The sequence below is a fragment of the Lactuca sativa genome, chromosome 6, assembly GCF_002870075.4.
Source record: "Lactuca sativa cultivar Salinas chromosome 6, Lsat_Salinas_v11, whole genome shotgun sequence".
Lineage (NCBI taxonomy): Eukaryota > Viridiplantae > Streptophyta > Magnoliopsida > Asterales > Asteraceae > Lactuca > Lactuca sativa.
Window position 1 is genome coordinate 148,847,567 of NC_056628.2, and position 12,459 is coordinate 148,860,025.

The following is a 12,459-nucleotide window of genomic DNA, read 5'->3' on the forward strand; positions in this document are numbered from 1 at the left end:
GAACCACGGTTGAAAGTGCGCCCACTTCCTCTAGTCTTATAATTGACTTTCTATTCTGTAAATTCAAAGCAACTTTTATGGTTGCACCAACTTTTTCTGTCTTAATATTATGTCCAAGGAATCTCATACTAGTGTGGAAATCATCATTTTCACATGTCCTTTTCCAATGAAGTAGGATATATCGTTTTCGCGTTTCAATTATAACCAATAAAAAATCATACGTACACAACAATTCATATACTATAAAATACTCATCACATGTAATAAGTCCTGTTGTCCTAATACATGAAGTATACATCTGAATTGCACAAGAACATTAAAAGTACAAGTGACTAATGCGTGTTACGCATTTGGTACAAGCCTAACTAGCATACACAATGTGAGTCCAAACAATGTAGAAGTTACGTTTATACTTCTATGCATTCTCCCATTATCAGTCCTCCATACCATAGCTTTATAAATGGGCCAAGAATTCACAAGCCCAAAACAAGCTAGAAACATTTGCCCAAAAAGTCCATTAACGTTTCCTCCTTTTAAAATTTGCAAAATGCCAAACACAAATGCAACCAAATTGACGATTGCAACCGTTGCTAAAGGCACAAACATTGGTGAGGGGACACTAAATTCAAAAACCCCATTGTCGTATCTCTTGCTTTGTTCATTGTCAACCACTTTGTTTGTCACATGAAACCCTTTTGAAGCAATACCCAAACGTTTAATGGAGAATTCAATGAACCCAAATATATACGATGAGAGACCTCGTATGAACCACATTCGTTGGTCATTCCACCATTGTTGGAATGAACCCTGGGCCAACATAAAATCAAGACAGTCTTGAATGTTGGCCCCAAGAAACAAAAAAACATACAAAAGAAACCAGTAATCTGTGACCTGTATTTCAATCATTGCAAACGTTTAATTAGGATATGGATTAGTATTGCAAGGAGTGTAGTAAATTTAGGTATATGCATACCTTCGGGAAGACAGATATACGATTGAGGAGTGCTAGTTGAGGGATGAAAGAGTATATATAGATTGGGATTGACCAAATAGGCCAAAACGCATTGTGTGCATAAGCAAGGCCCATTAAAGGGCCCATGAAGCGACTACCGAACGTTAACGGGTTGTATTTTGAAAATACAACCTCTAGCAGACCGATGCACCACCTTCTGTTTTGAGTTAGTGCATCGAATAGTGTGATTGGTAGATCACCTAAAAAGGCGGGCCTTCTGGGATGGAAAAATAATGACTTCCATCCCCTGCAATGCTGATGAAGGCCTGTAAAAAAATCTTCAGATAATGACCCATATCTGAAACCCATCTATAAAAAACAACAAAACAATCAGTATTATTTAACAGGTTAATAACACAAGCAAGAAAAATAATGGACCCGAGTTGGCTAACCTTCGAACCCCAAGAGGAATTATTTTCGTAATTTGAGCATGCAACTCCATGGGCCAAATCAACAATTTCTTGGCTTTTAATGGGCTTTTTGACGACATGATCGGGCCAAAGTTCACATACTTCGGGTAATTCGGGTGACGATGGCCCGCCGAAAAACACACGGCGAACAAAAAAGCAACCACTCCCAACATAACACGGGCCTTTAAGACCATCCATACCTCCAGGATTTATCACATAAAGACGTTTATATTCGCTACTATAAATGTCCGCTTTATTTATACCATGAAACCGTTGTGGGAACTGAATATACCCTAAATTGTATCGGATTGATTCATCCAAATAAAAACATAGCATTTGTTGAGGCGTTTTTGGATCATTTGAGTACATGTCACAATCTTGAGTTAGGACTATAGGTGCATTTGTCATTATAGCCGATACACGAAGCTACAAAACCACAAATCAGAAAATGAAAGTACTCTACTATTTAGAATCTGGTTACTCCAAAACAATTAACAAGTTGTTAATTTCATAAACGGGTATAAGCCTATTTGAGATGTTCAAAAACACCGTTCTTTTAACAAAAGTGTCCTTATTTTAATTGTATTTTGTGAATAGAGCGTTCTAATCTTTGACCTTGTGATAATACTTTTGTAAAACAATAATGTTTAAAAAAAACAAATAGTTTGCTACCCATATATGTTATTAACCTTGAAAAAAATCCTAAAAAAAAATTCATGTACACGATAAATATTTACCAATGTATTAAGGGCACCAGCCTTAAAGTTGTGTGGTGAGGCCTTATTTTTTTCCCTTGAAACATATATAAGATTTGGCATTGGATGCTCTTCAATGTCTCTATCTTGTCTACTTTCTAACAAAACCTGTTTCAGTTATCTTTATAAAATTTAGTAAGTTTTATAAAGTGTAGCATAAGCTGTATAGATTTTATAAAACCAACCTGAATAACTGCTGGATGTTCATGACGACTGAACCCTTTGCTCCATTTGTTGAAAGCTATTTGTTCCTCTTCATTTGTGATATACTCAGGATTTATGTTTCCTCTTTCGACTACGCTTTCGACTTTTATTCTCATTTTCTCATACATTGACTGATTTATAATAAGAATTTTGAAAAAAAATGAGACAAAATTATATAAGGCAAATGGGATCGAGATTTAACCCACAAAACACATAAGAATTCGAGTCAATTATGAAAGCAATGTGCACTAGATAAGTCAATTTGGTTATATTTGTCTTTAACGAGTGAAAATGAGTAAAATAAACAAATTAAATAACATAAAAAACGGTTGAATGTCATATATAGTGCACACAAATTCTTACAATATGCTAATTGGTTTTATTCAAAGTGATTATGTAATGGTTTTGATGATACAAATCTTGTAATCATATCATATTATTATTTTTGTAACTATATTTAAGCCATATTATTGTAATCATATTGTCCTTTACCCAACCACATTTTGACTGTATATTCCACTTATTTGATGTGTCCATTTTGTTATTGTAGAACAAAATATAAAGAAAAAAGTTTAATCAAATTCAACACACCTCATGATTGTTTTACATTCATGATACAGTGTTGTACTCTTTGAAAAGTGGTGTATAAACTTATTTCAAATTTTGAGGCGTAAATGCTAATTTCCAGAGTACAAGGATACTTCCGCAATAAAATCATAGTCTTAGGGACTATTCCGCAATTTTCTTTACAAATCATGACTAGATTCGCTGGTTTTTTGGCTTTATATACCTACTTGATATTGAAAAGGCAAAATTATCGACAAAACAAGCAAATGAATATATATATACACGTAAACTAATGATCATTTATTAACGTAATAAATACTTATTCAAAATAGAATAAAATATATTTTATATAGACCCCAAATCGAATTGTTTGGAGGACAAATTTTAAAATAAAAAACTCAGCAAATGACACATGATGACAGGATAAGGCTGTCTGCGTCTAGTCATACTCATATATACTCGTCTGTTACTTTCAATTTCATAAATTCGTAACTACACGTTTTGATATGTATATGTCTATTAAAAAATCTGTATTTTATTCGTCAACTATCAAACAACACCTACCTTAAGTAGGACATTAAATTTAACGACTTTGAGATATTATTTGTGATAGTCATAAATTTTAAGGCCAAATATTATATTCTGTTTAAAAAGAAATTCAATACCTTTCCAATTTCTCCTAATGAATAATTCAATAACTATAGTACAACTTTAAATGTGTAATGTAGAATTATTGTCATATACCTTGATCTTGGCGCCGTCGGAAAATGTAATGCCATTTGATCGGAAAAAAGCCTCCGGGCATCTGTCGGTGATGTTATTATCCCTACAAAACGGCAACCAAATCTTTGCAAACTTTGCAGCCTCAAAGAAAGCAAAAAGTGTAAGCTCCGAGCCACCGTCATCGGAAACATACACGGAGATCTTCTCCGGCGGATAATCATAAGCCATCAAAGACAACGCCGTGTTCACCACATTCATTGGCGGCTCCTTGTAGGGATCTGCCGTGCAGATGAATATGTCTAACGCCGGAAAATCTTTTTTCTCAATAACCTTCCCAAGATTCTCGGGAAAAACTTTCCGGTCGGTGGGGAAGAGTCTGAAGGAGGTGGTGGTTGTCCACATGAAGGCAAGGACGATGTCGGCGACCAAGAGAATGACGGTGGTGGCGGAGGAGATGAATGTGGTGGAATGACGGAGGGTGAGGAGGTGGTAGTAGAGCAAAGCCAAGATGGCGGAAGCGTAGATTATGGCGAATGCGCGGTTAATGGTGGTGCGGCGGAGGAGGTGGGAGGTGTGAAGCGGTGGAGTGGCGGCGGTGGCCGGGTGAGGAGTGAGGAGGGACATTATAAATGCACTGAAATGATCTGACCAATAAGGATACACTAGAATATCGTTACATAATTTTACAAGCTTTTTACGATCTTTAGGAGTTTAAATAGCCTAGAAGGTTGGAAAACGTTAAGAAAGTTTATTTGTTAAAATTTGTTGTTTTGTTTATTACATTTTGATATTTCTAGTTATAATTTTATATTTATATTAATCTAACAAAAAAAAGTTTTAAAATATGAAAAGGATAACGATCTCCGTGACTTCAATCGAATCCAACTCCCAAGATAACTACGTGAGAAATAGCAGGGTATATCGATGGTTAAGAAAATGTGTACAACTTCAATGCAACTTTACTATTTAATAGGGAAAATAACTTTTTAAATTAGTAAAGTATGAATTTTTTATATATATTTTATACAATTTATATTTATATTTATATTTATTGTTTAGAAAACACAATTTTGACAGGTTATTGAGATGTATGGATTTATATGTTTAATAAAACATCATTAAATTCATATTTGTACAACTAAACATATATTTTTATTCAAGTTTACCATTAACTAAACTGACTTTTGTATATATTTAGTTATTTTCATCATGTCCAATCCTCATCAAATTTTCAATGATCTTCTCCGGTCAAGAATTCCAAAACATTGTAAGTGTACAGTGTGCACTCTTCTTTTCCTCTTCGGTGAAAACGCATCCACACCCCTCCTTTACTTTGCAAAAACCACCCTACCCCCATATCCTATTGTCGTCCTTTTCTTTTTGAAATGTGTGTATCACCGTGTATCATTGGTAACCATCTTCATTCAAAGATGCAACTTTTTATGGCGTTCTGAATTTTGATTGATTGAGGTTTTAATTGATTTTTAGGTTTGAATTAACTTTGTTACAAGACGAAACTGATTTTAGATTAGTTTATTGATGAAATTGGTGGTGAATGGTGGAGATTAATAGGAATGGCAACGGGGCGGGTTCGGGGCGGGACCCCGACTCGAAACCTGACGGGTTTCTTATCGGGACGCCCCCTTGGGGCAGAAAATTTTTCCGAACCCGAATTCTGAAAATGAAGAAAAAACTACAATTGAATAATAAGTAATTAAAACCTTACAAAGACTTAAAATACCAAATAAGTTCTAAACAAACTAATTGAACCAAATAGAAACTACCACAGTCTAATATTGTAACATCACAATAGTACATTACCTTTAAACATTAAAATAAACTCAAAATCAAGCAACATCGTCCAAACTTGTTGTCCTGTGCTTTCTTTTCTTTAGTGCTTTCCTACAAAATGTTAAACAAACTCGAAATCAAACCAAATCATCCGAAGTTCCGAACTATAAAAATGTAATATTCTTGACTACTTGTAGTTGGAGCATGATTTTAACTGTTTGAATTCATATCCCTTGAAAAATAACAACCAATGTGATATCAGAAATCAGATTCAACAGTTTGAACATGTGAGTATTCAATATAACTCAATTCAAAACTCAGATTCGTCATAAATTGTGACATCCCCAAATTCACGGTCATTTTAAAAATTTTGTTTACGCTTATTTAAAAATTAGAGTATCCTTTTTTTGAAGAATAATATTGCGGAATTTGTTCCCAGAAAACATGACAATGATATTATCAAAGCATTTCCGAATAAATGTATAATATTTATATTAAAACATTGGGATGTCATCATCAATACAGACCTTATATTTATTTACAGTAATGATCTACATCTCCTTGAATCCCTCAGCAGAATGTATCTTTAATATTGCTACCTATAATACAATAAACTGAATGGGTCAGGTTGGGAAACCTGGTGAATACATACGGTTTTCAACCCACAATAATATAGTTAATTTGTTTCTTCACATATTTCATGTCAAACAGTTAACCTGATTACCCATCCTTATTATCTTTATTTATTATTCCCAAAATATTTACCCTAAGGTTCATCTCCTACATCGTATTTACCTCTCATCGCCCTTACATCGCATTTCCTTATATGTTTGTTCCTAAGGACTTTTCCTAAGGATCATCGCCTACATCGCATAGGCAGTACAGTTTCGGGAATTACTCCCCCAATACGTGTCTAGTAAGGGTTAGAGTATCATCGCATGAATATGTAGCTACTACATCGTCTGAACTCGTAATTCATCACATACAGGTTATGAGCCTGCCGGTGTTTCCACACGACTTGTTTAGATTAGTTAGTGGCCATCATCTATACTCTGGTAGATGACTACATCATAACATCGTAGGTCAAGGTTATGGCATCTCCTAATCATCTCTTATCTCGCATCACCTACTCATCATTGTATATTTATCATCACCTTTCTATCATCACCTATCTTTCATTGCCCATCGCTACCCAATACATATTTGTAAGCATATAATACTTGTATGATTAAATTAGTTAAACATCATCACATAATATTTTATCTAACACATAATACTCATGGCATAGATAATAAGCACATAATCATATAATTATATAGATACTTCATATCTATGTGTAAGATGAAAATAATTATGCACTCACTTGTTAAAGTGATGACTCGAAATTCAGGCAGCGGTTCGCTTCTAACAATCGTCTTTTCCTTTGACGAAACCTAGTATTATTATCACTAGATTTTAGTTTAATATTTATTGAGACTAATTATTAATCTAGATTTATCATTAACTCAAAGTCTACTTTCATGATCTATCAAGTAAGGAACAACCAGGTAGGATCATATTGGAGGTAGGGTCCGTTTGGTATACGAAGTATACTGTTTGGAAATCCCACTTTAAACACCTCACTAAATCACAGCCTAGACATCATTCCCGTAAGTAGATCAATCAATATAACAACTTAGAATCACTAATAAATCTTGTTTATAGGTTCATAATAGCAATAATGAACTTAAATATAAGTTATACTTAAAGTATGGTAAGCATAACTCACTTACAAGGGGATTTAACGAGGAATTGGGCTCTGCGCGGGCAAAACTTCTGAGTCGAAAGCTCTTCTTCTCGGAGCCTTCTGGTACTTCGGGGCTCGCTACTAACTCCCAAGAAGGACTAGAGAAAAGCCTTGAGGCTTTGGGGAGGTTTGGGAGAGAACTTGAGACAAGGTGTGTGGAAATGAGGTGATTTGCGCCTCTATTTATAGGCTGAAAATCAAGCAACATGACGTGTTGGGGTGCTAGGTATCACCATATCGTGGCAAGGCGTGGGGAAGAAGCAAGGCTCAGATCGCGCCACGTGTCACTCGCTGGTTACTCCAAAAACTAATTATCTTCTAAAATCTGTAACTTTCGCATATGAGCTCCGTTGTTGACTTTCTTTATACCCATGCGTAGGTATCGATGGGATCTACAACTTTCGTTTAGACTTCGTCGACTAATTTTGACTTTATTTTTAAAGTTATATTTCAACAGGCTTAAACAGTTAAAGTCCGTTAAAAATTCATAACTTTGTCATCCAACGTCCATTTTCGACTGTCTTTATATCTTTGAGCTCCTTTTAATGAGATCTTCAATCCTCTTTTAGGTCGTATCGGCTAAAAATCGATCGATCTAAAATTCAATTTTCGGGTTGTTTACTGTTATGCAAAATCTTAAAAAATCATATCTTCCTCAAACGAAGTTAGATTTTGACGTTCTTTTTATGTACGTTCTTGGTTTAACATATACTATGACTTTTTTTAGATCGCTAAGGCTAAAAAGTAGTTTATCAAAAATTCACTTTTTACGATACGCGGCGTTGCACCGGTTTTGTTGCAAAACTTCGACGGGTCATAACTTTTCGTTTTATGTCGGATTTCAACGTTCTTTATAAGTACGAAATCCTTGTGACATTTACTATACTTTGGTCAAGATTAATATTCTAAATAATCTTCTATCAAAAAGTCATTTTTAACGCTTATTATCTCTAAATCGACTAGCCCGAATTTGTGGGCGTTACAATTATCTCCCCCTTAGGATGATTACGTCCTGGAATCATCAACGAAACAGGGCTTATATAATGACTCCATACGTTATATTTTCATCCTAGGTAATAGTCTTAACTCTTACGTCCTTTCAAACGAGTATCTAACTCTTGGACTTCTTAACTGCTGATAGTGCTCAATCTCCCACCCGCTCTTTATCCTATGTTGGACTTTCAATTGTAACCTTCAAGTTACAAACTCGGACTTTTTTTGAGACTCCTGCACTTTCTTGAACAAACTTAACTTTAGATAATTTCTTTACTTCGATTATCGTAACAGACGTATGGGTCATGTTCTAATGACCTCTCATCGCATGATGCAATTTTTAGACTCAGGTCTTTTTAGAGTCAAATTCCAAAATGGAAGACACCTTCCTTCATGTTCTAATGTGATATAATCACATTCTAGCTTGCAGCACTTCTAGCTATAAGCTTCTTACTTTAACGACAATCGTAATACTTCTATTGATCGCTTTGGTTATCTTTTGAAAGACCATAACTTTCGTATTTATGAAAGACCCAAACTTTCATACTCGACAATATAGTTACTCCAAAACATGCTACTTGCATATTCATAAAAACAATATTTTACATTGATAAAGAGATTACAAACTACTGGATACAAACCGACTATTTTAAAGTGTTATATATTACATAACTTCCCAGGATTCTATAGTTTTATACATATGGGAGTGCAAAATACAATAGTTTCAAACTATTCATAAGTTTCCATCGATACAATAGTTTCAAACTATTCAAAAATCTTCTACCAGTATATAACTATACTGGATGTTTATCTCCTGCAATTTGTTAAACATCGAGAGGGTAAGCGGACATGCTTAGTGAGTTCAATAATAGATACAATATAACGTTATGCCATATATATATACTTTAGTAGGGCAGAAGCAAAGAGGAACAAGGAACAACAAGGGCATATATGAATTATGTGACAAACATTCCATATCAATCATTGATTTGATTTAAAGATATACAATCAATGAGACATAACAATTTTCGTGCTTGATATACATCAATAAAGCTTTGGCCCAAACGGCACAGAAGATATACAACTTCGGATTAACATTTCGGTAGATTTCAGGCTTATAGCCCTATCTAACCTTCTGCCACTACCATAGAATAGAATTCATTCTCTTACGGAGACATGTTCCACATGGCCAGAGGCTACATACCAGTACCAACGTGAATCTAAGTCCTTTCATTGATCACATGGTCAAAGGTATTTCGTTGCTATTAAAAATAGCAATTAAAAATAACCCGGAATAATAACACTAAAAAAGCACGTAGCACATATAACACATAACATACAATTATTTCTATATATTAAACTCACCGTGAAATAACCGGGGGCTAAAATATTAATTTGGGTAGTACTTCGGCTCTAAATATGACTTTCGTTGTTGAAAACCGGGAGTTTTCTTGAAAACCGGGCTCTGCGAAGGTAGAGCTTCGAAACCGAAAAGATAAATTTTTCGGGATTCTCGAGAGTCTCGGGGCGTGTTTCGGGCTTTAGAATCAGTATCGGGGCTTTGGGGGATGTCGGGATCGTAAAAATATTGAAAGAGGGGGTGAAAATGCCAAATTTCTAAAACTAGCCGAGAGGGCTCGCACCCCTTATATAGGGCTGAGCTTCGGATCCGAAGCGAAGGGAAGGAGACAGGCGGCTGCGAGGTTCGGACCAGATGGCAGCTTCGCAGGGCTCCAGCGAGGCTCGGATGCGAGGAGTCATCAGCTTCAGGCGCGTCATCGGCTGGGTCTTCGGCTCGGTCTTCAGCTCGGACAGCAGGTGGCTCGCAGGTGGGTTGCGCATGCAAGGGTGATCAATGCGAGGCGCGTCGGATAGCCATTGGACCGCACCCTCAGTCGAATCAGCATGCGACACGCGAGTAGGGCACGAGGCAGGCATGCGAGTACCACGTGACGACTTCGGACTCCTATGCGACACGCATCGCTTCTCGGGCATTGCCACGCAGCAGCTTCGGATACGTGGCCAACTCCGAGCGAGGGTGACGTGGCGTTTCACTATTCATGCGAATTTTCTTGAAAAATGTGCAAAAACTTCTAAAATCCATAACTTTCGCATACGAGCTCCGTTTTTGACGTTCTTTATATGCACGCGAAGCTAGAATTATGCTCTACAACTTTCGTTTAGACTTCGTCGGCTAATTTTGACTTTAATTTTAATATTATTATTTTTAACAGACCGGGACAAGAAAATCCGTTAAAAATTCATAACTTCTTCATCCGACGTCCGTTTTCGTCAGACTTTTTACCGTTGCACTACTAATGACGAGACCTTCAATTCTCGTTTAGGTTGTGTCGGCTAAAAATCACTCGATCTAAAATTCGAGTTTTTAGCGGTCTACTGCTAAGCTGAAACTTCGAAAAATCATAACTTGCTCATACGAAATCAGATTCAAACGATCTTTATATGAAAGTTGATTATTTTCACGAGTTCTACAACTTTCATTTACATCACTAAGGCTAAAAACTAGTTTATCGAAAACTAAATTTTTACGCGACAAGGTATTTTCCGGATTTATCACGGAACTTCGTTTGGTCATAACTTCTTCGTTATAACTCGGATTTCGGTGAGGTTTTCGCCTAAATGTTTCTAACGAGATTATCTATAACTTTCAATAATAAAATTTTACTTATTCCAGATTTTATATTTTTGCTATATTTCACTATTTGGCTTTTAATTGGAATCTCATAAGACTTCCAATACTTTCTGAATGATTCTAAGCATAGTTTTACTTCAATTCTAGTAAAAACTATCTGTTAGAACTCAACATTCAAATTCACATAATATTTCATAATATTATTTACTTAAAACACGATTTCAAAACGTGTATGTTACAAATACCTCCTCCTTTTGAGGATTTCGTCCCCGAAATTACATCGATTAAAATAAATGGGGATATTTTGCTCTTATCTCATTCTTATTTTCCCAAGTATAATTTGGGCCTCGATGGTGTTTCCACTTGACAAGAACCAACTCCATTTCTTTATTACGTAGATTAGTTGTTCTTTCATTCACGATCTCTTCCGGCTCTTCTACATATCTTAACTTATTATCCAATTTCACTTCAGATAATGGAACTGTCTCATCATTGATGCTCAAGAATTTGCGCAGATAGCTCACATGAAACACATCATGAATACCTGCCAAATCTTCAGGTAATTCTAAGCGGTATGCTTGCTTTCCAATTCTCTGGATGATTTTGAAAGGACCAACAAATCTAGGACTTAACTTTCCTTTCTTCCCGAATCTCATAAGGCCTTTCCATGGAGATACCTTCAGCATCACGAAATCACCCACTTGGAATTCTATGGGTCGTCTTCTCTTTTCTGTATAGGACTTTTGTCGATCCTGGGCCGCTTTCATTCTTTCTCGTACGATTTGAAGTCGGTGGTGTCTTGAATCATTTCAGGGCCTCCAAGGATCTTCTGTCCTATGTCTCGCCAACATAATGGAGTACGACACTTGCGACCATATAATGCTTCGTATGGTGGCATTTTGATTGAAGCGTGGTAACTATTATTATACGAGAATTCGACAAGAGGTAAGTATTTATCCCAGTTACCACCGAACTCCAAGACACATGCACGAAGCATATCTTCTACTGTTTGGATTGTTCTCTCCGTTTGACCATCTGTCTGGGGATGATATGCTGTGCTGAGAGCAACTCGAGATCCTAATTCACGTTGCATACTCGCCCAAAAGTGAGAAGTGAAACGAGTATCACGAGCGGAGATGATCTTTAGTGGCACACCATGTCTTGCCACAATTTCATCCAAGTATACTTGTGCGTATTTCTCCATTGGGGCCGTTTCACGCATGGCAAGAAAATGAGCGCTTTTAGTCAGGCGGTCGACAATTACCCAAATGCTATCATGCTGTCTAGCAGTCTTTGGCAATTTGGTAATGAAATCCATGGACAATTCCTCCCATTTCCATACAGGAACACTAAGACTTTATGGGGTTCCATAAGGCTTTTGGTGCTCTGCTTTGACTTGTAAGCATACTAAGCATTCTTGTACATATCTTCCAATGTCTCTCTTTAGTCCAGGCCACCAATAATCAGCTCTTACATCATAGTACATTTTACTTGTACCAGGATGGATTGACAGTTTAGATTTATGGGCTTCATCTAAAATCTTCTTAGAAAAATCATAACTTCCT

General features: G+C 36.1%; 1 protein-coding gene across 1 annotated transcript; it reads right to left on the minus strand.

Annotated features, from left to right (window-relative positions):
* Nucleotides 1-222: 222 nt before the first annotated feature.
* LOC111898758 (cellulose synthase-like protein G2) lies at nucleotides 223-4,465 on the minus strand. The gene is made up of 6 exons (XM_023894633.2): nucleotides 3,693-4,465; nucleotides 2,363-2,512; nucleotides 2,160-2,285; nucleotides 1,405-1,848; nucleotides 974-1,321; nucleotides 223-891 (listed from the first exon to the last, which is right to left on the minus strand). Exons 1-6 carry the CDS (start codon nucleotides 4,293-4,295, stop codon nucleotides 343-345), a joined length of 2,220 nt encoding a protein of 739 aa, XP_023750401.1. The 5' UTR covers nucleotides 4,296-4,465; the 3' UTR covers nucleotides 223-342.
* Nucleotides 4,466-12,459: the final 7,994 nt, after the last annotated feature.

What these genes read in the sequence shown, in the direction of transcription:
- LOC111898758 (XM_023894633.2), bottom strand. Translation starts at nt 4,295, where the DNA reads ATGTCCCTCCTCACTCCTCACCCGGCCACCGCCGCCACTCCACCGCTT. An exon ending in CCGACGGCGCCAAGATCAAG is followed by an intron (nt 2,513 to 3,692) that starts GTATATGACAAT and finishes ATTATAAATCAG; the next exon opens with TCAATGTATGAGAAAATGAG. An exon ending in ATTCCTCTTGGGGTTCGAAG is followed by an intron (nt 1,322 to 1,404) that starts GTTAGCCAACTC and finishes TGTTTTTTATAG; the next exon opens with ATGGGTTTCAGATATGGGTC.